The following is a 25,535-nucleotide window of genomic DNA, read 5'->3' as shown; positions in this document are numbered from 1 at the left end:
TCTTGAAATTTTGTCACTGCCATAAACTAAGGAAGACTTAACATTTTCATATGATGATCTGTTAGGCCAACTTTTGTTTTTGTGGTCGTTTCTGTATTATACCGCACTGTTACCAAGGAAAACTACAGTGAAGTAGGGTGACAAGACAGGAATGGTGTTAGCTATGTTTTTGTTTTAAAATGCAAGAAGAATCACCACACTCTCTCATCAAGTGTTTCAGTGACCACTTTTGCCATCCAAGCTCTGTCCAGCCTCAACCCTTGGCCCAAGGTGTGCAGCTCAGGGCCACTGGGCTCTCCGTGTGATCCAGGGCTGTGTTCTGTCCCTGCTCCTTCTGTTGCAGGAAGGGGGACTCCTTCCAGGGCCCCCTTGTCTAAACTGGGCTCTTGTCTAACACTCAGAAATGAATTGTCTGAGGAGACACATGTGCTGACAAAGCAAGAGATTTTATTGGGAAAGGGCACCCGAGTGGAGAGCAGTAGGGTAAGGGAACCCAGGAGAACAGCTCTGCCGTGTGGCTCGCAGTCTCGGGTTTTATGGTGATGGGATTAGTTTCCGGGTGGTCTTTGACCAATCATTCTAATTCAGAGTCTTTCCTGGTAGCGCACGCATCACTCAGCCAAGATGGATGCCAGAGAGGAGGATTCTGGGAGGTGATTGGACAGGTGGTGTCTCCTTTTGACCTTTCCCGAACTCTTCTGGTTGGTGGAGGCTTATTAGTTCCCTGTTCCTTACCAGGACCTCCTGTCGTAAAACAACTCATGCAAATGGTTACTATGGTGCCTGGCCAGGGTGGGAGGTTTCAATCAGCGTGCTTCCCCTAACACTTCCTCTCCCTGGTGGCCCTTTCCATCCTCTGCAACACCCCCCATTATTTCAGTGCACCCCTCTTTCTGCCTGTCGTATCTTTCACCACACCCCGTGTGTGTACTGTGCACACTTAGATGAGTGTCTTGAGTACAAACATAAGCAAACCATATGTACTGCTGCTGGCTGCTCCTTGCTGGTGGCCCTTCTTTCAGATCCTTCTCTCCACACCCGTTCAGCCTCCTTCCCAGTCACCTCCTGTGAAAACCATACTGTGTCCCCTGATGTTCACTTCTCTCAGGACACGAGTAATGACAGCAAACTGCAAACACTCCCATGGGGTGTGCCACCACACTCATCACGCCTTGGAAGAAATATGCCACTGATCTAAGACACCATCTCATTACCTCAGAGATCCTAGGTTGTCCAGTAACTGCACACATATGTAAGGAACATGTATGCGTGCATGATAAGTCACTTCAGTTGTGTCCAATTCTTCGTAATCCTATGGACTATAGCCCACCAGGCTCCTTTGTCATTTAAAAATGATTATATTACTAATGGGATTCTCTAGGCAAGAATACTAGAGTGGGTTGCCATGCCCTCTGCCACGGGATCTTCCCAACCCAGGGGCTGAACCCGTGTCTCTTGCATATCCTGCATTAGCAGGTGGATTCTTTACCACTAGTGCCACCTGGGAAGCCCCATCACTTATATTCAGGAATGTCTAAATACTATGCAATTTGATATCTACCTTGATAGCCATTTTCAAAAATACACGAACAGCATGTTTCTAAAAGTAAGAAATTTTACAATTTCTTTCTTTTTTCTCCCTTGCACTTGCTGAGAGTAATTTTTCTTCTCTGGGAAGCACTTCAGTGGTTCCCTTGGTTACTTAATGAGAAGCCCAGGCCTGGGAGGGGCACATGGAGGAGACAGGAGGGATTAAGCAGCTCTACAGCTGAGGTTCTTGAAGCTTCAGGACCAACTAGAGGGATTGGGAGACTCAGGTGGCCAGATCCCTGCATCCTGGACACATTTCCAGGTCATGCTTGACAGAACCAAGCAGAGGGGTTTTCTTAGGCAGATTTTTATTAGTTGTTCAAGGAGATTGTCTATTTTTCTCTGACTCACCGAAAATAAAAGAAACGTAGGAGGCCACGGGTCCAGCTGCAGATAGTGTAACATAAAGGAGTATACCCTGAGGGCCACTCCCACCCCAAGTGGTGTCAGGCAGGAGGGAGAGACAGCGGAGTCTTCCAGGTAAAGACAACCAGCCCTGGAGCAGAAACTCCACGAAGGGGGCCACTGTGTGTATTCATCGTGAACTGCCGGCACCAGCAACACTGCCAGGTACATATAGGAGGCTCTCAACAAACGAGTAAGTAAACAGTGCAGCTTGGCTGATGAACTGAGCTTTCCTGCTTTCATTCTGCTCTTCCCAAGCTTTGTGTCCTGTCACAGGAGCCTTGTGCTGCTGGGGTGAGGCCTCTCTGTGCGCCCTCTGCTCCTGGCAGAGCAGGAGAGTTTGGCTCAGGCCTGACCGACAGGCTGAGGCAAAGGTGAGATGCCGGGGGCAGCAGCTCGGAGCCCTCGGAGGCTGGCAGCAGCCCTGGGAACAGGGGTTACAAAACCCCAGCAGGAACTGGGTCTGGAAGGAGCCAAACCTCCAAACAGCATTGTGGAATGGTAGCTGTATAGTTTACTTTTAGTAGTTGATATTATTTGATATTTTACATTTGGGCCTCTGATCAAACACGTGTTAGGTATGAAAGACAGAGGCCTAACCGAAGGACTCTGGAAGAGCATTTCACCTCCCCCTGGCCTTGGTTTCCTTATCTGCAAATCAACCTTTCTAAACTAAAGGGCCTCTGGGTCCCCTTCCAGCTCTGAGGTCTGGGATCTGTGAGAGGTTTTTTATTAAAAGCCATAGTGACTGGCCCTGAGCACCTGGACTTGCTCTGCTGCTGCTGCTAAGTCGCTTCAGTCGTGCCCGACTCTGTGCGACCCCATGGGGCAGCCCACCAGGCTCCACCGTCCCCGGGATTCTCCAGGCAAGAACACTGGAGTGGGTTGCCATTTTCTTCTCCAATGCATGAAAGTGAAAAGTGAAAGTGAAGTGGCTCAGTCGTGTCTGACTCTTAGAGACACCATGGACTGCAGCCCACCAGCCTCCTCCGTCCATGGGGTTAAGCAAAGCCAAAACCTACATTTCCCTTTTTGGGGTAAAAGCCAAAACTGAAAGCAACTAACAGATGCCCACGCCAGAGCCAGGCTTTCCCCAGTAGTTCCCTGTGTCCTTAAGTTTGGGAAACCGTATTGTTCTTCAGTGTAAAGAATAGTACAGGTAGGCTGTGTTTTCTGGTAGGAATTGTTTCTCTCAGGCAAATACAGGTAGCACTAAGAGAAGCATTTCAGACACGTGCAAAGGGAGCACCCTGGGAGGCTGTGTGGCTCAAGCATGAACACTCCCCAAACGTCCTTCAGGAGCAGAAAGCACCCTGGCCCCAGCTGCAGACCTCTCAGGTGACCTCTGTGATGTTAAGCTATAGGACTGCAGTGCATTCTTGCTACAGAACCGCCTCCTGCTGTGTGATGAAAGCGAGAGAGGCAGACACACTGAGTGAAAGTGGCACCGAAAAAGACAAGTGAGCCCCCAGACCGGGCTGAGATGCAGCAGCAGTGCTGGGAGGCCAGCCTGTCTGGCCGAAGGCACACATCTGACCCCTCTGCAAACCGCCCTGCTCGTTCCCCACGGAGCAGATCAGGGAGGAAGGTGGAGGACTGGTGCGCTCCCAGCTCCTCCCGTGGGGTCACCTTCTGGGGGTGGGGTCACCTCGCCCTCTGCTCAGCCCTCAGACCTGGGGCTGCAGCAGGCGTGCCTGTCGCCAGGCCCTGTGCTTCCCCACGGTTTACTACACACACTGTAAACGGTCATTTCACTCAGCTCATTTGACAGAGATTCCGTTCCAAGACCCTGGGTGTCTCCCTGTCTCAGGGAAGTTCCGGAATCTGGGAGGGATGTGGGAATGCCAGAAGAGTTCAGGAGAGGAGCGTGAGGGGTGGGAGAGTGGAGGGCTCCTTGCAGAAGAGAAGGTGGGGAGACAGCTGGCAGGCCCCCAGCTTTCCCAACTAGCTCATCAGATCTTTCGGTGAAACTGCAGGTCTGAGGGTTGAGGACAGGTGTCTCTTCTTTCTTAGATGGTTTTGGACACGCTGCCCTGCTCTTACATACTGTTCAACTGTGTGGCTCTAGTGGGAAAGAGGCCCTCAGAACAGCCTCCTGTGGGCCCCAGGCTCTATCGTGGGACCCACGACTGTCCATAAACACGCCTAGACTGGACTGGAGTGACCCTGGTGCTGGCAGCACTCAGGAGAACATGCTTTGCCTCAGGGACAGAAGAGGAAAGGCAGTTTATAACAATGTTTCCCCAGTTGGGAAATCAAACTCGGTCCTCTGTCCTCAGTCTTCCCCAGACCACCCATGTGGGGACACTGTTCAGCTTGAAGCTAGAGCTGATATTTTCAGAAACGGCCACTAATTTGGACTCAGCCCCAAAGCCCCAGGTCCACCCAGACTTGGCCCCACCCACGCTGCATTTAAACACTCAGGTCCACAGCCCCTGGGAGCAACAGTAGTCTTCCCTTGGAGGCACTGGCAAACAGAAAGCCAACAACATTGTATCTAAAATTAAACAGTTTTGCTGAGAATAATGGGCTCTGGACTGTGGCTTCTGTGAAGCTTAATGACAGAATTGGCAGCACACGAGGTTTTCTTCTTGCGGTGGCCCATGCTCCGCGGGCCTTGGGCACACAGCCCGGCTCACTGTTCAATCTTGTGAAACTCAGATGATGGGTTACTTCCTCTCTTCTTAATGAGATTAACAAGGTAAGTATTTGCGAGATGTCTTGAGTAGTTTGATGAAGATTTTAAAACAAATTCTTCCAAAACCATTTCCTCAAAATCCAACTTTACTGAATTCCTTGGTTGAAAACTAACCAAAAATGACGTTAAAAATGAGCAAGGTCACAGTTCTGCAGTCTGCCATAAACCTTGTCGTGAACATTGGAAGCACCCTTATCCAGCTAAGCCCATGGAAATTGTGTCTAAATCTAACCGTTTCTTTCCATTTCTCCCAACTTCACATTACCAGAAGTATGCAGTGCCTTTCGAATGACATTTATCCAAGGTTATGATAACAAACAACTGTCCCTCCAGTGATGCATTTGTTCCGCACCTCCCAGCCCAAGGCCCTGCTCTTGCTTTTCTTTCAAATCTCATTTAGTCTCAGTCATCTCGGCCAGAAAGTTCCTGCTTCAGAGCAGAAGGTAAGTACATTTTTTACTAATTTCTCAGGTTCTTGAGTGCTTTGGACTCATAAATAGAGCAGTTAGGGAAAAACCTTGAGAAAAGATTATATTCAGAATTCCTAGTAGCTCATCTTTCGAATTATGGTCTTTCATCCTCATGTGGAGTACATTATTTTCTAATTAAACTGTAACAACAAATGTGTGTATCAAACTAAATCCAATTTCCCTCCTGATGAATTTATTCTAAAGTCTTAGTTTTAAATCATCATCGAGCTCTAGTCAAGGACGACAGGCAGGTTTTCCTAATGGGATTATGAGTGGGAAAAGTCATGCTTCTTCTACCCCTGGAGAGTCACCCTTTTACCTGATTAACCTTCTGTTTTCACTCTGGCACTAGCACCTAAGCATCTCTGCCATCGACATTCACATGTGGACTTTTTGTGATCTGGGGCAATTAACACTCTGCCTTTCCCATCTGTTAGTTCAATGGTCCTCTGCCTTCCTTGGCAAAAATATAGGGTGTAGGATAAACGAGAGTTAAAAGCACATTCCTGATCCCATTCTCCTCCAAAGCCCTAATCACTTGGAGAGCCATGCACCCACTACAGACTTGAGACTCTTTGCTCAGTTGGCTCCGTCACGGGGGAAAAGAATTCTCCAGAAAGGATGGCCCAGTCTTTTTATAAAAACAGCGAGTCGTCCTATTTTTATTTCCGTAAACTGCCTTGAGATAATCCTACTATTCATCCTCCTCCTAAACACACACACTTACGCACACATGTACATGCACACACACACATGTATACACACGCATATTCCTGTACACACATAGGCACACATGCAAAGCCAAGGGGGGAAAAACCAAGAGAGTGATGCGAGGTGACGCTGAGAGCTGGGCCTTGACCAGGATCAGGATGGGCAGAGGACTGGTCATGAGCCTCACGCACTGACTGGAAAGGGCTGCTCACACCGAGGAGCCAGTCTGCGGCCACTAGCCCACTGTGGCTGGGACAGCAGGTCACACTCAGTCCTCAAGAAGAGCCCTCTTGGGGCTATTCTCTGTGGGAACACAGAGAAGGGGGGCCCCAGCAGAGAGGGCAGGACACCTCCAGCGAGTGGAGGGGACATCTTGGAGCACCCTGACTTTTTCAGTGTCCTGGGTTTTGGGGATTGGTGTGAGGGTAGGGGTGTTCCCTTTCAACACCATCGCCCTCTCACCCCTCTGGGCAACCCCAGGCAGCTCAGTGTAAAGAAAAAAGCCAATCTACCTTCATCTCACTAGTTTTCCAGGCATGTTTCCCACCTACACACTTAAAGGCCACATTGTACAAACATGGGCAGGTCTGTGCTGGGGTCTGAGGCCAGGGAGTAAGACCAGGCGGTGGGAGCACAGATAAGGCAGCTCAGGGGCAGGGTTTCCAGGAGGCTCTGTTGGGTGGGGGCAGATGGCCCTGGGGCCCCGGGAGCTGAGAGATAAGGTGTGTAAAGGGCATGAGTGTCATCTCAAAAAGTGTGGCTGATGTTAAAATGATACTAAAATTCAGAAGACAGTTTACACTCATGGCTCCACATGCACTTGCCAATGTGCCGGCAATGCATGTGGAGCCCTGGAGCAAGATTTAGTGGCTGGAAGACCTTGAGCAAGTTCATCTCTGAACCTCAGTTTTCTTATCTATGAAATGGGTCCTGGAGCAGGGCACAGGAGTAGAACCTGCCCTCATACTTAACTGAAGCACTGAAGGAGAACCTCTCTCACCCTGCATTCTCTCTGACCTTTATCATAGAGACAATTGTGAGAGAAGCTGGGCGAAATCAAACTGCTTTTAAAGTACAAATTTTAAGGAAGTGCTGATGTACTGGGGAGTTTGCTCTTTTATACGTTAGAATATTAATTCAAAATGCTAATCACATGTTTTGAGCTCCACACTGCTGCTGCTACTAAGTCACTTCAGTCGTGTCCGACTCTGTGCAACCCCAGAGACGGCAGCCCACCAGGCTCCCCCATCCCTGGGGTTCTCCAGGCAAGAACACTGGAGTGGGTTGCCATTTCCTTCTCCAATGCATGAAAGTGAAAAGTGAAAGTGAAGTCGCTCAGTCGTGCCCGACTCTTAGCGACCCCATGGACTGCAGCCTACCAGGCTCCTCCGTCCATGGGATTTTCCAGGCAAGAGTACTGGAGTGGGTTGCCATTGCCTTCTCCACACAGTAGACAACAAATCCCTTACAGCTAGGTAAAGCTGTAAGGCAACAGAAATCAAAACAAAAGAATAGACAAAGATCAGTTGAAACAAATAGAGAGCCCATAAACAGACCCACACAAACGAAACCAACTCATTCCAACAAAAGTGTGGGGGCAACCCAAGGGAAAAGGATAGATCTTACAACAGGTGGTGCTGGGAGAAATACTTGCAAAATACATATTGGAAATGACTATTTTTCCCAAAATCTTCAAGGAAATAGTAAACTCAGCAGTGAGAAAACAAAGAATTTTAAAATGAACAAAAGATAAGAACAGATGTCTCACCAAAGGAAATCTACATATGGTAAATAAACATAGAAAATAATACTCATCACTATTTATCATTAGAGAAATGAAAACTAAAATGACAATGAGATTAGACACTTATTAAAATGGCTGAAATCCAACATGCTGACAACACCAAAGGTGGTGAAGCTGTGGAGCATCTCATTCCTCACTAGTGGGAATGCAAAATGGTACAATCACTTTGGAAGACACTGTGCTGGTTTGATACAAAACTAAACAGACTCTTTCCATATGATCCAACAATTGGGCTCCTTGGTATTTACCCAAATGAGCTGAAAACTCACGTTCATCCCAAATACCTGCACATGGATATTTATAGCAGCTTCATTCATAATTGCCAAAATCTGGAAACAACCAAGAAGTCCTTGAACTATCTTTTAGCTATCAAGCCTAAAAAAGACAGGGGTGAAACTTAAATGCATATTACTAAGTGACATAGCCAGTCTGAAAAGGCCAGCTGCTGTATGATTCTGATTATATGATGTTCTAGGAAAAGGAAAACAAGACAGTAAATAGATAAGATGTTACCAGTGGTTTGGAGAGGGACTGAGGGCTGTGAATAGATGTAGTACAAGAGGATTTTTGTACCACAGAACAGTGAAACTATTCCGTAAGATACTATGATAGTGAATATATGACACCATGCATTTGTCAAAACCTATAGAAATTTATGGCATAAACTGTGAATCTTATGTTTTCAAAATTTTTTTGAAAAATCATTTTGGAAGTTAGACCATCTCAGAATGCAACGTAAGCAAAGAATCTGACTGTACCATCATAAATACATGAAAAAATCTCAATGCATGGGGTGTGGGGAAGGTGCTAATGTAAGTGACCTTGAAAATGAGTGAAAATGGTAAGATACAGGCAATCTGCTCTCTAGATGACACAGTTCACCACAAGGATGTGGGCTATTGATTCTGAAAACCACTGCAAGTGTTTCTGTGGTGCACCTGCAAGTGTGCACCTGGACCCAACAATTAAAAGATGCCCTGCACACAGCAGGAGCTGGTTCTTCGCTGTTGGAACAGGAGGTTACACATAAGTAAGGAGAGGAGGCCGGAAGGAGCCACATGGCAACAGACTGGAGCTGGAAACTTCAGGGTGAGCTCATGCTTATCTTCATATAGACATGGGTAGAGAGAGAAGTATTTGCAGAGGTGTGTGCACATATGGATAGTGTACACACACGTCTCCTTGCTCTGAGTAGGAAGGGCTTAGAAGCAGCAGCATGCAAGAAACAACACACACTTTACCCCTCAGATCTCGGTTTTTAACACCATTTTCCAATAAAAGGAGTCAGTGATCCTCTCAGAACAATGGCTCATTTCATCATGATGGCACAAAATAACAAAAGTGAGCTGGGAACACTGTGTAGTGCAAAAGATAAATAATTGTTCCAAAAAATCACAGTGGTGAGGGCATGTTCAAAGGACATGTGCCAACTGCAAGAAGTAGGAACGATATCAGCAACAAAATAAGTAAAATAATACTAGATTATAACCTAAAATATAAGTATCCATGTATCCATGGCTGACCAGCCCATCTTGGGTGGCCCTGCGTGGCATGGCTCATAGCTTCACTGAGTTATACAAGGCTGTGATCCATGTGATCATTTTGGTTAGTTTTTCTGTGATTGTGATTTTTCGGTCTGGAGGCTGTGGGATGGTAGCTCTTGCTTCTTCTGTCTGCCCTCTAAAGGATGAGGATAAGAGGCTTGTGTAAGCTCCCTAATGGGAGGGACTGGCTGTGGAGAAAACTGGGTCTTGCTCTGGTGGGTAAATTTTTAATCCAATTGTCTGCTGATGGGTAGGGCTGTGCTCCTTCCCTGTTAGTAGTTTGGCCTGTGGCAACCCAGTCCTGAAGTCTAAGGGCTCTATGGTAGGGCTACTGGTGACCTCCCGGAGGACTTATGCCAACATACGACTCCCAGGACTGCTGTTGCCAGTGCCCCTGTCCTCACATCAGGCCACTGCTGGCACACATTCCACAGAAGATCCTCAGACACTCCCAGGCAGGTCTGGCTCAGTGTCCGCTGAGGTCAGAGCTTTTTTCCCCCGGGTTGTGGTGCACACGAAGTTTTGTGTGTGTCCTCCAAGAGTCTCTGTTTCCCCCAATCCTGTGGAAGTTCCGTAATCAAACCCCACTGGCCTTCAGAGTCAGATTCCCTGGGGATTCCTGGTCCCTTTGCCGGATCCCCAGGTTGGGAAGTCTGATGTGGGGCCTCACATGGGAAAATGAGTGTGCTGTGTATGGGAACTCTCTATACTATCTTTGTAACTTTTCCATGAATACAAAATTGTTCTAAAATAAAAGGCTTATTTTTTTAAGAATATCCAAGCTCCATCACCCAAATAAAGTCTGAAACATTTTTCAGGGATTTTTCGATTTTTTCGATGCTTTTGCATCAGTGTGTGTGTATATATATACACACATACATATATATATATATATACACTCTGCACCACTGAACCATGATTTTAACCATAGAAGAGGGGTCTACCTTATGGGCCTGCCAGAATTTATTTAACCCATTATTTATATGGTTATAATTGGTTTATAATTATTTATAAGGTCACCAGTTATTTACATGGTTTTTCAGTTTTCCACTGAAAAATGTGTATATACTGTGAGCATCATTGTATGTACATCTTTGTTCCTATCATTGACAATATGTTCAGAGCCATTGAGTCAGATTGGTCAGGTTGCCAGATCCTAAAGGCAGAGTGTCACAGTGGAACTCTATCAGTCACCTTCTATTGGGTTAGGGTGTGTGACTAGGATCCTTAGATTTTTTCGTGATAACACACTTTCTAATTAAGGGTCAGTACCTAGATTTTGAACACCTTATATTTATTTAAACAAATAAATCAGCTGTGATTATGATTTTTCACAACACCTTCATTTCTTTTTTTATTAATTTATTTATTTTAATTAGAGGCTAATTACTGTAAAATACTATAGTGGTTTTTGCCATACATTAACATGAATCAGCCATGGGTTTACATATGTCCCCCATCCTGAACCCCCCTCCCACCTCCCTCCCCAAACACCTTCATTTCTAACTATTTTTTTCATCTTTTCACTTGTCTCAAGTGTCATTAGTCAGTTAGGCTCCAATGTTAATAGAAAACTGTTTGCTTTAACCATGTATTTCTTTTCCCCCTCCAACTTTCACCCCAACCCAATATCAGTATCTTCTCCTGTATGAAAAGGAGTACCAAGTACTCAAGTGAAAACGGACTGACCTGTTTCCAGGAGAAGCCTTTCTCACCTCACCAGACCACCTTTTGATTTGCACCAAATGGAAACCAGGGGATCTGAAATTACAATGATAACAATGGGCTTACACTTTTTTGTCTTTTTCTCTCTATTTCTGTTTGTTTGTTCGTTTGTTTTGGGGGGAGAAGGCGATGGCACCCCACTCCAGTATTCTTGCCTGGAAAATCCTATGGAGGAGCCTGGTAGGCTGCAGTCCATGGGGTCGCAAAGAGTCGGACACGACTGCGCAACTTCACTTTCCCTTTGGGGGGAGGGGCTTACACTTTTTGATCAGGGTGTATTTCCTAAGTTTTACTCAATAGAATGATCAGTGCTTTTTATCCTGAGTATCTCATAGAAGTCATGTCTTAAAATGAACCTCATATAACCAGTATGGGTTGTGCAACAAAGTAATGGTAGAAACAGTCACATGTCTTAATATTCAGATTATATATTCAAGCATAAACCTGCTATGTAGGGGGAAAAGGCCAGTGTCTTCCTCTGGGCTGTCTCCTACTCTGGATGTTCTGTAATCCCAGGGTTTACGGACTCCAGAACTGAGCCAGGAGTCTGGCATGCGTCCATCTAGTGCTGTCTGGACTCCTCACTGCCACCTGGTGCCGACATTGGGAACTGCTCCACTGTTCACAGGGGAGCTGGCCCAGATGGGCATAGCTCCTGGCACAACCAGGGCAGAGCCTGCCTCAAGGGACTGCCAGACCATGACCTATGGTCCTCAGTACTTTTAATCCCATCACAGCCACCCCAGGGTACTAGCCACCTTGGAGTTCTGGGACAAAACTGGATTTGATGTTCATTTCTCTCTTTCAAGAGGACTGTCCAGAGTCTCTTTCCCTTACTGAGAGCAGACATTCTCAGAGGTTAGGCAATTCTTCCTTCCTGACATTCAAATAAGAGGTCTGATTTCAACTCCTTTCTACTGACAAAGGCTACTCACTTTCCCCTTCTAAGAAAAAGCCTCTCTTCCTTTCTGTCCTGCACCAAAGGTCTCATTATTTCCTGCTTTTACTGCCCAGGAGAACTCTGGCCCTTCACATGCTCCTGCAGATAAAGCCGTGTTCCTGGACTCCAGGGAAGCGAATCCCTTGCCCTTTCTAAGAGAGCAAGGCTGCTCATTTTACAGGCACTACTTCAAATAAAAAGACACCAAGAAATTAATCTTTAGCAGAAGTGCTCATTTTCCCACAAATTCTAACTGAAATTTTGTCTGCCAATGAAAAAATAAAACCACTAACTCTTGTTCCTTGCACATTTTATATATCTCTCCCAAACATATCTTTCTAGAAATACAAACGGTTAATTATTCGATTGATGACATTCACATTCTAACAAACACATCAAAAATAGTTCCTGGACATCTCAGTGAGTCACTAGAGCGGATCAGAGAGGAGGAAGGAGAACCTGCCAGCCCCGCCAAGGGGTTACCTGCTGCTCAGCAGACATAACACAAACACCGGAAGCTGATCTTTCACACAGGCAGAGGGCACCGCACGCTAAATACAAGAACAAACCACGCTTCAGGACATGAGAGCAGAGCGGTCATATGGGTCAGTGGCATGGAGACACGCAAGATGTTTGGTCTTGACTTGGGGCTAAAACAAAAGCAGGATTTAGACAGAGGAGAGACTGGGGAATTCTAGCAGGAAAACAGTAGTAAAAATGTGGAAGGCAAAAATGTGCTAAACTTCCTGGAGACAATAAGAAACCTGGGCTGGCTGGAATATGGATTCTATGTAGAATACTGGGGAATATGGCAAAAAAACATTAGCCTGGAACACAGTGTAGATAGCCTGACATGCCAAGTGACTTAATAATGGGATTTTATCCTGTAGACAATGAGAACTTCTTGATGGAGCCCACACTGCATGATGGCTCTGGGTTGGGTTATTTGCACATAATGTCATGTATGACCCAAACCTAATGCAGAAACTCTGAACTAAGGAGTCTTGTTCCCATGTGCATGTGTAGGAACTGAATAGGATAAGGTTTGCTGCTGCTGCTAAGTTGCTTCAGTCGTGTCTGACTCTGTGCGACCCCAGAGACGGCAGCCTACCAGGCTCCCCTGTCCCTGGGATTCTCCAGGCAAGAACACTGGAGTGGGCTGCCATTTCCTTCTCCAATGCATGAAAGTGTAAAGTGAAAGTGAAAGCTCAGTCGTGTCCAACTCTTCACGACCCCATGGACTGCAGCCCACCAGGCTCCTTCGTCCATGGGATTTTCCAGGCAAGAGTACTGGAGTGGGGTGCCATTGCCTTCTCCGAGGATAAGGTTTAAGGACATCTATATCTTTGATGCTTTTTCTTGACTTTGATGATTATTTCTCTTAGACTAAAACAAAATTAACTTTCACAAAATGTTTATATTTTTAGGATAAACCAGATATAGGACTCTATAGTAGAACCAAGGAGGTCATTTGTCTCTAATTAAAATCAAACCTTAGTCTGATCTTAATATATCATTTTTCCCCCCTGCCACTCCCACACACACACCACTATTTCTCAGATTTCCCTTCCAAGAATATTGGAAATTTTCAAAGAACATTAGAAATTGTTTTAAAGAGAAAGATAAATACACAAAGATATATCATCACCGAAACCCTGAACTCCTCCAGAGGTGAAGCACCTGGTCACAATCAGATTTAACACTTTCTAGGCAATCCTTCTAGTGAGCATCGTCAACTGTACTCTTATGAACATATCCAGCTCTCTCACCAGAAAAGTGAACCACTTCTGTGGAATATAGTTAAACAAGGCACCAGACTTAAATATCCTACAGGTTCAGCCTTTCCACTTCAGTGACTGTGTCTTTTAATCTTTATTTGCATTGTATTATATAATTTGAGAAAAAAATCAATACTCATTTAGCTGTATATATAACACTCAAAATCTCCTACTTTGTTAGTAATCTGAGTTTCCCCTGGCCAGTGAGACAGCATGTTTATATCAAACTCCAAAGTAAATAAAAATGGTAAGGACAGCCAAATGACAGTTGAGACTACGTGAGATTATTGCTACCTCAAAGGGGAAAGGGGAAGCAAAAGCTATGATAAATAATACAAAAACCTTTTTTACCAATTGATGGGGAAAACAACCCCCCCCCAAAAAAAAAAACTCAGTGAAAACATTCTCAGCAGCACACCTAACAAGCTTAGGTGTCTCCAAGGCCCTTCTGCCTCAGCAACTCAGTTCTGCTGCTCCCTTTAAATACTGATCAGGCTCCAGAGTTCAGTTAAGTTCAGTTCATGTCCAACTCTTTACAACCCCATGGACTGCAGCACACCAGGCTTCCCTGTCCATCACCAACTCCCAGAGCTTGCTCAAACTCATGTCCGTTGTGTCGGTGATGCCATCCAACCATCTCATCCTCTGTCATCCCCTTCTCCTCCTGCCTTCAATCTTTCCCAGCATCAGGGTCTTTTCTAATGAGTCAGCTCTTCACAACAGGTCACCAAAGTATTAGAGCTTCAGCTTCAGCATCAGTCCTTCCAGTGATTATTCAGGACTGATTTCCTTTTAGGATTGACTGGTTGGATCTCCTTGCAGTCCATGGGATTCTCAAGAGTCTTTTTCAACACCGCAGTTCAAAAGCATCAATTCTTCGGCACTCAGCTTTATTTATGGTCCAACTTTCACATCCATACATGACTACTGGAAAAACCATAGCTTTGACTAGACAGACCTTTGTTGACAAAATAATGTCTCTGCTTTTTAATATACTGTCTGTTGGTCATAGCTTTTCTTCCAAGGCGCAGGCCACTTGTCTTTTAATTTAATAGCTGCAGTCACCATCTGCAGTGATTTTGGAGCCAAGAAAATAAAGTCTCACTTTTTCCATTGTTTCCACATCTATTTGCCATGAAGTGATGAGACCAGATGCCATGATCTTCATTTTTTGAGTGTTGAGTTTTAAGCCAGCTTTTTCACTCTCCTCTTTCACTTTCATCAACAGGGTCTTTGGTTAATCTTCGCTTTCTGCTGTAAGAATAGTGTCATCTGCATATCTGAGGTTTTTGCTATATCTCCCTGCAATCTTGATCCAGCTTGTGCTACATCCAGCCCAGCATTTCACATGAAAGGCAATGGCAACCCACTCCAGTACTCTTGCCTAGAAAATCCCATAGATGGAGGAGCCTGGTGGGCTGCAGTCCATGGGGCCGCTAGAAGTCAGACACGACTGAACAACTTCACTTTCACTTTTCACTTTCATGCATTGGAAAAGGAAATGGCAACCCACTCCAGTGTTCTTGCCTGGAGAATCCCAGGGACGGGGGAGCCTGGTGGGCTGCCGTCTATGGGGTCGCACAGAGTCGGACACAACTGAAGCGACTTAGCAGCAGCAGCAGCAGCACTCTGCATATAAGTTAAATAAGCAAGGTGACAATATACAGCCTTGATGTACTCCTTTACCAATGCGGAACCAGTCTGTTGTTCTAGAGCTAGCAATTTCAAATCGAAAGTTCTCTGTGCTTCAGGTGATTCTACAAGAAGCAATGGCACAGTGGGAGAGAAAGCTTCTCTGATTTTAGTATCAATCTCAGCACTCTTCAGACTCCTCACCACCCCACACACCACAGCCCAACATGCATCCTTCAAGCCATCTGTCAATCATACAAATACATTAATTCCAGAAGGTTGCAAATAAGAAAGCAGGCAAACCCTTCACAAACCAGTCCACAGCAATTAACAGTCCTTGTGTCTTAAAAGCACCAGCTAAGGGCCCATGGTGGACGTGTGTATACAGGGGGAGACACTGGGGAGTGGGATCCCAGCCACACAGACTGCACAGTTCCATCACTTACATAGTCCCTCACAATAAGCAGATCTTTTCAATTTGTTCACTTGTTCAATTTTATAAGAAGTCCTTCAAAGTGCTCTGCCCTATTCAAGTCAAACTTCTGGGATTGAAGGTATGAACTGGCAGGCACTCAGCTCCTCAAGGTGACTGGGGAACTGCCATGGCAAGATAGCTGATTGGTTACACATACTCCTACTGACTGCTACCCGGACTTCTGCCAGGAACTGCTAGTGCTCAGCGGAGTTGGGTGCAGGCTGAAGGGAAGGTTGTTGAGCTTTCCCCTGGGGAGATAGAAGCTCCCAGACCAACCTACATCCTCCGCCCTGCCCCATTCCCACACCACACCCTCATTTTGGCTACTTGTAATTTATGTAAAACCTAGCCTACATGTTGGTTTTTAAGATTTTACTGTTGTTTCCAATTTTTTATCTCTTCTTTTTTTACTGGGTCATCTTTAGCTTGTCTTACTACTCAGTTTTTCTACTCTTTTTCTTATTGACTTTAAGACCAAGAAATAGAAATACAAATAAGGACAGTTTGTACCCAAGAAGAATTGACTGTTTGAACTGTGGTGTTCTTGAGAGTCCCTTGGACTGCAAGGAGATCCAAGCAGTCCATCCTAAAGGAAATCAGTCCTGAATATTCATTGGAAGGACCGATGCTGAAGCTAAAGCTCCAATACTTTGGCCACCTGATGGAAACAACTGACTCATTGGAAAAGACCCTGAGGCTGGGAAAGATTGAAGGCAGGAGGAGAAGGGGACAACAGAGGATGAGATGGTTGGGTGACATCACCAATTCAATGGACATGAGTTTGAGCAAGCTCTGGGAGTTGGTGATGGACAGGGAGGCCTGGCGTGTTGCAGTCCATAGGGTCACAAAGAATCAGACAGGACTGAGCTACTGAACTGAACTGTACCCAAGGAGGAAATGGTGGGTGTCTCTCTCAGCCACATTATCAGGAGAAGGTACGTCTGGTGTGTTTGTGGGCACCGGGACAGAAGTAGGAAGCTAAGACCAGAAGGCCCAAGCATCCTGAGAGCACAGGAACGGTAGGGAGCCTGCCCAAGCCAAAACCTACCAGCTGTTTCACTGGCAATAAGCCTCCTTCATTAAGGAGGCTAGGTGGGGCAATGCACCACTGGTAAGGATGTAAACTGGTACAACCCTCCAGGGAGGCAGTTTGACCTTATCTGTGCATGCTGCTGCTGCTGCTAAGTTGCTTCAGTCGTGTCCAACTCTGTGCGACCCCATAGATAGCAGCCCACCAGGCTCCCCCATCCCTGGGATTCTCCAGGTACGAACACTGGAGTGGGTTGCCATTTCCTTCTCCAATGCATGAAAGTGAAAAGTGAAAGTGAAGTCGCGCAGTCGTGTCCGACTCTTCGTGACCCCATGGACTGCAGCCTACCAGGCTCCTCCATCCATGGGATTTTCCAGGCAAGAGTACTGGAGTGGGGTGCCATCGCATTCTCCGTATCTGTGCATATACTGATGCATATACACTTTCACATGCATATATACTTTCATTCAACAATTCCTTTTCTGTGAACTTATCTAACTCACTAGGCACATGAAATCTTACATGATTATTCATTACAGCATTCTTTATACAGCAAAATGTTTGAAACAACCCAAGTGACTATCAAAACACAGATGAAATAACTCAGGACATATCCATCCAATGGAATACCTTGTAGTAGCTTTTTTAAATTGGAAAAGGAAATGGCAACCCACTCCAGTATTCTTGCCTGGAGAATCCCAGGGATGGGAGCCTGGTGGGCTGCCGTCTATGGGGTCGCACAGAGTCGGACATGACTGAAGTGACTTAGCGGCAGCTTTTTTAAAAATGGAAAAATGAGGAGCAGAAAGAATGAGAAAATGATCCATCTACTTTGTGCGAAGTGTCCAAGATGAAATAAGGTACAAAACACTAGGTATAATATACCAACCACTGAACACACAGGGCAGGGGGTATCCTGCTGGCCAGAAATGGGCTGACTGGTGCCCAGTGTTACTGAGATCAAGCCCACTCTGCTTGCCACACCATAGACCAATGAATGTGAGAGACGAGGGGTTGAGGCAAGGGAGAGATTTAATCGAGGAGCTGGCAGACTGAGAAGGTGACAGGCTAGTGCCTCAAAGTAAGCATCTTACTGGGGTCTGGATGTCAGGTTCTTTGATACATCAGAAGCAGTGAGGAACTAAAGTCAAAAGGCAGAATAGAGAAGGAGATGCAATGGGGAAGTAAAGTGAAAGGGTCTTCAGTCTGGCAAAACATCTCCAAGGGAGTGGCCAGTCTTTAGAAGGGATGTGTTAATCTCTTCTTTTCACAGGTGGGCAGGGACAAACTATCTCTCCACAAACTGAACAAAGGCAATGTAGTTTACAGTCCAGCAGAGGGGCAGGGCCCTCCAGGCAAGCCACTGAGTATGATTATAATAAAAGCAATGAAAAGCAAGTCAAAGAAACAGTTTCCAACATAAGCCAGAATTGGCTTTCTCCCTGCAACACAGTGCTCCGTGTCTGGATCCCCAGCATCTTTCCTACCAGCTGCCCCCAGTCCATGACTGGGCTCAGTCTACTTCTGCAGGAGCTAGGACTCCTCTAATTGGCAGCTGACTCAAGGACTCTCCACTGACCAGCTCAAAACTTGCCAGAGCTGTGCTGTGGTGAGAGACTGCCTACTCAGTCCCCCTTTCTTCCTCTTCTTTGCCCCAGTAGTCGGGCCTGCCTCACAGCCTGAAGACTTCCTTGCTGCTCTTGCTGCCTCTCCCTTTAACCCTAACAACTGGGAGAAGATGTACACACTCCTATTGTTTTATGGGCATAAAGAAACTCCACTGGCCACTTCTTTGAGGAGTAGTAACGGGGCACACAAGATGACGGGATGGGAGGGAGACTCTAATATTTCCGTGTATCTCTACATACACACAAATACACATATATAAATATATATATATATTTATATGACAGTAGTACCTATTCAAAAATGAAGTCAAAACGTTACATGCATCTAGTGAAAACGGGGGGAGAGGGCCTCACTGAGCTGGGATGCAGGCAGGAGCCCTGTGGCACTGTGGCATTATGATTTATAAGAAGGCACATATGCGGTCTGCCTCCTCTTGTCTGGCACAGAGTTCACAAGATCGCTGGAATTCTCTAAGTGAGGAGAACAACCAAGTTGTCTCTTGTTATGTTAATGATGTGACTTTTGGGAAGCCACTCCTAAAATCTCAAGAGGAGGGGGTCATTTGGGAACCCAGACCTCAGTTCCGCACTGGCTCTTTCTGAAGTCTGGATTTTAAAACTCCATCAACTGGAAAAGCCACATGATACAAACCACTCATTCACTCAACAGAAAAATAAGCCTTGTTACCCTCCTCCCCGGCCATTCTCCCCAGAAGCCATACAACAACCCCAAAGCACAGAGAGTATGATGCGGGCTGCTGACTGTCTCCAGGACGCCTGCAGCACTTTTACTCAAGGCCTCATGCCATCTGCCTCCCTCCTGAACTAAAGGAGGGGATTGTGGGGCCACACTCTCCTCTGAATTTCTTTAATATAATCTTCTAGAGAGATCTGGGAAAACAACTTGGTCAGTTATATCTGACTTGGTCAGATACACAGGTTTTTAACTTATTTTATTTTCATTTCTACTAAAGCCGATAAAATTTCTTTATCAGGTGAATACTTACAGAAGCACTAAGATAAGTGATTTATTTTAGCAGATATTCATCTTTGGAGCCAAAGAGACCTTGATTTAAATCCTAACTCTCAGTATCTTGGCCTTTCCACCCCAATTCCTTAGGTGCAAACTGGGGGCAACAGGACCACCTGTATTGTTGACAAGAGGATTAAAATGAGATGCCACGCATAGCACATGGCATAGTGCTGGTTGGCACGTAACAGGAATTTCACAAGTGAAAAAGCCTTCTCCTTTCTCTCAGAGCCCTGCAAAAATATGAAAATTAGACTTCACATTTTCTGGCCAAAGACAATAATCAGTATAAAAAAACCTCATTTTACAGTCGCCCATGTTCCCTTTTCTTTTGCAAAGGGCATCTGCCAGTTACCCCCATGTGACTGTTGTTACAGCCACAATCATTTGCTACACTGTTGGTGGGAATTGGGGGTTCCTTAGAAAACTAAAAATAGAGTTGCTATATGATCCAGCAGTCCCACTCCTGGGCATATATCTGGAAAAGATGAAAACTCTCATTTAAAAAGAAATATGCACCCTAATCTTCATAGCAGGACTATTTACAACAGCTAAGACATGGAAGCAACCTAAGTGTCCATCGACAGATGAATGAATGGATACAAAATATGTGTTATACACACACACACACACACACACACACAGAAAGAAAGAATATTATGCAGCCATTAAAAAGAATGAAATAATGTCATTTGCAGCAACATGGATGGACATAGAGACTGTCATACTAAGTGAACTAAGTTAGAAAGAGAAATATATCACTTACACGTGGAATCTTAAAAAAAAAAAATGAAACACGTGAACTTATTTACAAAACAGAAACAGGCTCACAGACATAGAAAACAAATTTATGGTGACCAAAGAGGAAAGAAAGGAAAGGATAAAAGGAGTTTGGGATTAACAGCTATATGTTACTATGCATAAAATAAACAATAAAGATCTACTGTATAGCACAGGGAACTACATTCAAGAATCTGAAAAAATACATGTATACACACATATGTATAACTGAATCATTTTGCTGTACACCTGAAACTGACACAACATTCTAAGTCAACTATACTTCAATTTTAAAAATATATATTTAGGAAGGATTTTTTAAAAGATGAGGGTCCAATAAATTATTTTATTTAAATATTCCACCATTGTATTTTGCAGAGGCAACAGAGCTTCCTCAAAGGTATCATGGCTTGTTTTTATTTTGTGATCTATTTTGTAACTAATATTCCTACCTATACTTTTTTACCTCAGATCTTCAGCAAGAACTACAAAGAAGAAAAGATTCTGGAGAATCAATCAAGTTTCCTGTCAAGTTCCAGTAACGTTTCTGTCTTAACTGCACACAGGAAAGATGAAACACATTCTCAATCTGTATGAAAACATCAACAGTACAGCAAGAAATAACTCAGACTGTCCTGCTGTGATTTTGCCAGAAGAGATATTTTTCACAGTATCCATTGTTGGGGTTTTGGAGAACCTGATGGTCCTTCTGGCTGTGGCCAAGAATAAGAGTCTTCAGTCGCCCATGTACTTTTTCATCTGCAGCTTGGCTATTTCCGATATGCTGGGGAGCCTGTACAAGATTTTGGAAAACGTTCTGATCATGTTCAGAAACATGGGTTACCTCGAGCCTCGAGGCAGTTTTGAAAGCACAGCAGATGATGTGGTGGACTCCCTGTTCATCCTCTCCCTTCTCGGCTCCATCTGCAGCCTGTCTGTGATCGCCGCTGACCGCTACATCACAATCTTCCACGCTCTGCAGTACCACCGCATCATGACCCCGCACCGTGCCCTCGTCATCCTGACGGTCCTCTGGGCAGGCTGCACAGGCAGTGGCATTACCATCGTGACCTTCTCCCATCACGTCCCCACAGTGATCGCCTTCACAGCGCTGTTCCCGCTGATGCTGGCCTTCATCCTGTGCCTCTACGTGCACATGTTCCTGCTGGCCCGCTCCCACACCAGGAGGACCCCCTCCCTTCCCAAAGCCAACATGAGAGGGGCCGTCACACTGACTGTCCTGCTCGGGGTCTTCATTTTCTGTTGGGCACCCTTTGTCCTTCATGTCCTTTTGATGACATTCTGCCCAGCTGACCCCTACTGTGCCTGCTACATGTCCCTCTTCCAGGTGAATGGTGTGTTGATCATGTGTAATGCCATCATCGACCCCTTCATATATGCCTTTCGGAGCCCAGAGCTCAGGGTCGCATTCAAAAAGATGGTTATCTGCAACTGTTACCAGTAGAATGATTGGTCCCTGATTTTAGGAGCCACAGGGATATACTGTCAGGGACAGAGTAGCGTGACAGACCAACAACACTAGGACTCCAACTGTCCTCCCCTTCCCTAGAGCATGAGGATAATTCCACTAACTCTTGTTGTAATAGCTCAATTCCACGTGAACAGCCTTGCTATAGGGTACAACTTCTATAGCTTAGAGAGGCAAAATAATTACCAAAAAGGCCAGAATACAAAGCACATACAGCAATACACATGTGAGAACTCTGAGCTAAGGAAAAGTTTGCTCTTCTATAGATAACTTGGCAAAGGAAATGGCAACCCACTCCAGTATTCTTGCCTAGAGAATCCCAGGGATGGGAGAGCCTGGTGGGCTGCCATCTATGGGGTCGCACAGAGTCGGACATGACTGAAGCGACTTAGCAGCAGCAGCATCACAGGGTGGCCTCTCCTAAGTGCTAGGACAAGCACTCAGGGTATGGACTACAGGGTTTTTGTAAGCCAAAGGTGCCAATTAGTTGCTGCCTACCGCCTGCTCTCCTTTCTGCCCACCTGCTTTGTTGTGTACCATCTCCAGTCTTTCTACAAGCAGGCAGGATGCATCTTATAGTCAAATAACCAGCTTTGAGTTTCCAATAATAAAGGAAGCTTCTCCATTAGTCTTCTTGGCTAACTCAGCATCCCACTGACTTTAAAGTATTTTCCTGGTTAAAACTCCTTATGCTTTAGAAGCATAAATTTCAAAGGAGGAAATAAATATATAATCCATTTGGTTCTTATGTAGGAATAAATAAAGGCCAGAGGAAGACTGCGGCAAAATGAAGAAGGTATACCCAACCCTTGTGAATCTGTCCAGTGTGCGTGTGCTCAGTCACTCAGTCGTTTCCAACTCTTTGAGACCCCATGGACTGCAGACCGCCAGGCTCCTCTGTCTGTAGGATTTCCCAGGCAAGAATACTGGAGGGGGTTGCCATTTCCTCCTCCAGGGGATCTTCCCAACCCAGCGATAGAACCTGCATCTCTTGTGTCTCCTGTATCGGCAAGCAGATTCTCTACCACTGCACCACATAGGAAGCCCATACCTGTCCAAACATAGAGGTAAACGAAAAAAGTCGACATGTCCCAAAATGCATTTTAAGTAGAGAATGTGTGTGTTCACCAGGTTTTTGGATTATGAGGGAAACCAAGACCAAAACAACATTTCAAGACAGAGCTATTATGGAGACTCAAGCCAGAGACTGGTGAAAAACATTTAACCTCATTCCCTAGATGAATCTGAGGCAGACAGCATCACTGAAGAATTTCCTCCTACTAGAGCCACAGGAAAGATGCCAGATACTAGCAAGTGGCATCCCCAGCAGGATAAAAGAAACATAAATTGTAGGTTCATCTGTTTTTAAAGACAAAGCTTAAAGAAGAAGCAGATTCTGATCCTAAGTCTTTGCTGAGTCACAGATTAATTTACAGGGATGAGCGATGGAAGGGACAGAGGCCAGATCTGCAGGTACACAGCACTGAGCGGCTCAGGAGCCAGCAAGAGGGATGGTATCTTGGGAAGAGGCACTTCTTGGCCCCCAGAGTTTCCCTGAGCTGCTGAGAGGAGAAGCTAGCCATAAACAGGACTGCTGGTCAGGTGATGGGTAGAGTATTCGGTGTGGGGAGGGCAGGAGCTTAAGAAGCAGAAGGGAAACACAAGAATTAATGGGGAGGCTGCTGGGGTAGGTATCCAAAAGGTCAATAATTCACTTGAAGCCGAAACCCAGTGTCTTCTGCACCTCCATCCTCCAGTAATCCTTCTTTGATCCTTCCCCCTCACCAAATAAATGACAATACCCCTTTCTCCTCTTATTTCTCTTGAGAGAACATCCAGGACAAAGGTGAAAAGAAGCAAAGACTGAGGAATTCCTTATACTTTTCTTCACTTTAATAGATAAGCTTTAAAAACTTCACCAATATGCTTACTTTTGAAAACTAATTTTTATCAAATTAAAAATATTCTTTTCCTGCCACTTTCCTAACAGTATTTTTATCGTTGATCAATATTGAATTTTATTTAATGCTTTTTCAGATGATCATTTTTTCCTCCTTTATTAATGTACATCAGATTAATAAATTTTTAATAACTGGGCTATCTTTCCAAACTTCAAATGAAGATCAATATGTATTATAGCAACCATGGACATATTTACAAAACTAAAATATGTTGTTTTAGAAAAGATTTATTTTGATTTATATTTTTACATACTTGAAATTACCTTAAAGGTATAATTTAATTTATATTTCATGAATGACCTTTAGTGAATTTTATGAGAAATGAGAACAGTACCAAAAAATAAAAACTCAAGGCACATGCTTTCCAGGGAATTCCCTGTCAGTCCAGGGGTTAGGACTGGGTACTTTTACTGCTGGGGCCCAGGTTCAACCCCTGGTCTGGGAATTAAGATCATTCAAGCTGCATGGTGCAACAACAACAAAAGGTATGTGCATCCCATAAATATTCTTTTTAAAATAAAGGAAAAGAAATTATACATGGGCTATTTAGTTGGCTACTCCTCTATGTATATTTAGTGATTTTTAAAACCTATTTTGTGCAGATCCATATTACTACACATGCAACAGTTTGTAGCTAGCAATTCTCACAATCAGGATGACAATATCCCACTGATATTACAACATGATCATTAAAGAAACAGCAAACTACTGTTATTTATTTTACTGACATGTATATTTAAGATCTGTTATTTGCAAAGTATTTCTGAGAAACTAATCCAGTTATTCCTCTTTGCAAATCTACATGTATGCTTATTTATCCATATAAGTACAGTTTGTACTATAATTAAAAGTTCTGACAGTATGTTGCTGCTGCTGCTGTTAAGAGACTCTAAACACATGTATATTCTCGTTCAGTAAAAGTACATCTTTCTTCCCATGCAGTAAAAGTACATCTTTCTTCACATCCCCTAATGTCTCAGGTCAGACTGACCAAGTTCCCCAGAACTCTGTGAAAATAAGGAAGGCAGAGAGCAGGAGGACCTACAAAAATTAAGTAGACTCCAGAACAGTGTCTCTTGCTTCCATTAGGATATTAATAAATGTACCTAATTTAATTCCTTAAGAAAGTTTTATGTTAGTAGAAGCTATATGATATCTGAGGTAACAAATCCCATGAGCTTTAAATCTGTTAAAAGTCTTCATTTTATCTGTCCACTACTCTTGCCTGGAAAACCCCATGGATGGAGGAGCCTGGTAGGCTGCAGTCCATGGGGTCGCTAGGAGTTAGACACGACTGAGTGACTTCACTTTCACTTTTCACTTTCATGCATTGGAGAAGGAAATGGCTACCTACTCCAGTGTTCTTGCCTGGAGAATCCCAGGGACGGGGGAGCCTGGTGGGCTGCCATCTCTGGGGTTGCACAGAGTCGGACACGACTGAAGCGACTTAGCAGCAGCAGCAGTTAATCCTTTACTGTTTTCTGCAGGTTTTAGCAGTCTGGAGTTTGTTGGAAAAGACTATGACGTCATATAGACTTTAAGCAGGATGTCTTGCAGCACTTGCTGAAGAGTGCTAAAACTCCTCTTGGGCTCCCTTCCTCTTTCCTTTTTGATGATATCCAACCCAGGAGTGCTAGGATCACTGAAAATTGTCCCAATACTAACAAAGCTAAAACACTGATCAAATAAATTCATAGAATATGTCTAGAAGTGGCAAGAACTTCCTTTTACAGATAGAAAAGCACTGTTAGGAGAGGTGAGAGTGATTCAAAATCCACATCACTGAGTCCTAATCCCAGCTCCATATGTACTATTTATATAACCTCGAACAAGATATTTAACTTC

At 44.7% G+C, this 25,535-nt stretch overlaps 1 protein-coding gene across 1 annotated transcript; it reads left to right on the top strand.

The window, feature by feature from the left end:
- The first annotated feature begins 5,028 nt into the window (after window positions 1–5,028).
- Window positions 5,029–23,707, top strand: MC2R (melanocortin 2 receptor). Its single transcript, XM_027526156.1, has 2 exons — window positions 5,029–5,136; window positions 20,712–23,707. The coding sequence occupies exon 2, from the start codon at window positions 20,812–20,814 to the stop codon at window positions 21,703–21,705; it is 894 nt and encodes a 297-aa protein (XP_027381957.1). The 5' UTR covers window positions 5,029–5,136; window positions 20,712–20,811; the 3' UTR covers window positions 21,706–23,707.
- Window positions 23,708–25,535: the final 1,828 nt, after the last annotated feature.

This window comes from Bos indicus x Bos taurus, chromosome 24 (assembly GCF_003369695.1).
Source record: "Bos indicus x Bos taurus breed Angus x Brahman F1 hybrid chromosome 24, Bos_hybrid_MaternalHap_v2.0, whole genome shotgun sequence".
NCBI classification, from domain to species: Eukaryota; Metazoa; Chordata; class Mammalia; order Artiodactyla; family Bovidae; genus Bos; species Bos indicus x Bos taurus.
This window is presented reverse-complemented; position numbering and strand designations above follow the sequence as displayed.

Excerpts from the sequence above, each read along its gene's own strand:
- MC2R (XM_027526156.1), top strand. The coding sequence starts at position 20,812 with ATGAAACACATTCTCAATCTGTATGAAAACATCAACAGTACAGCAAGA.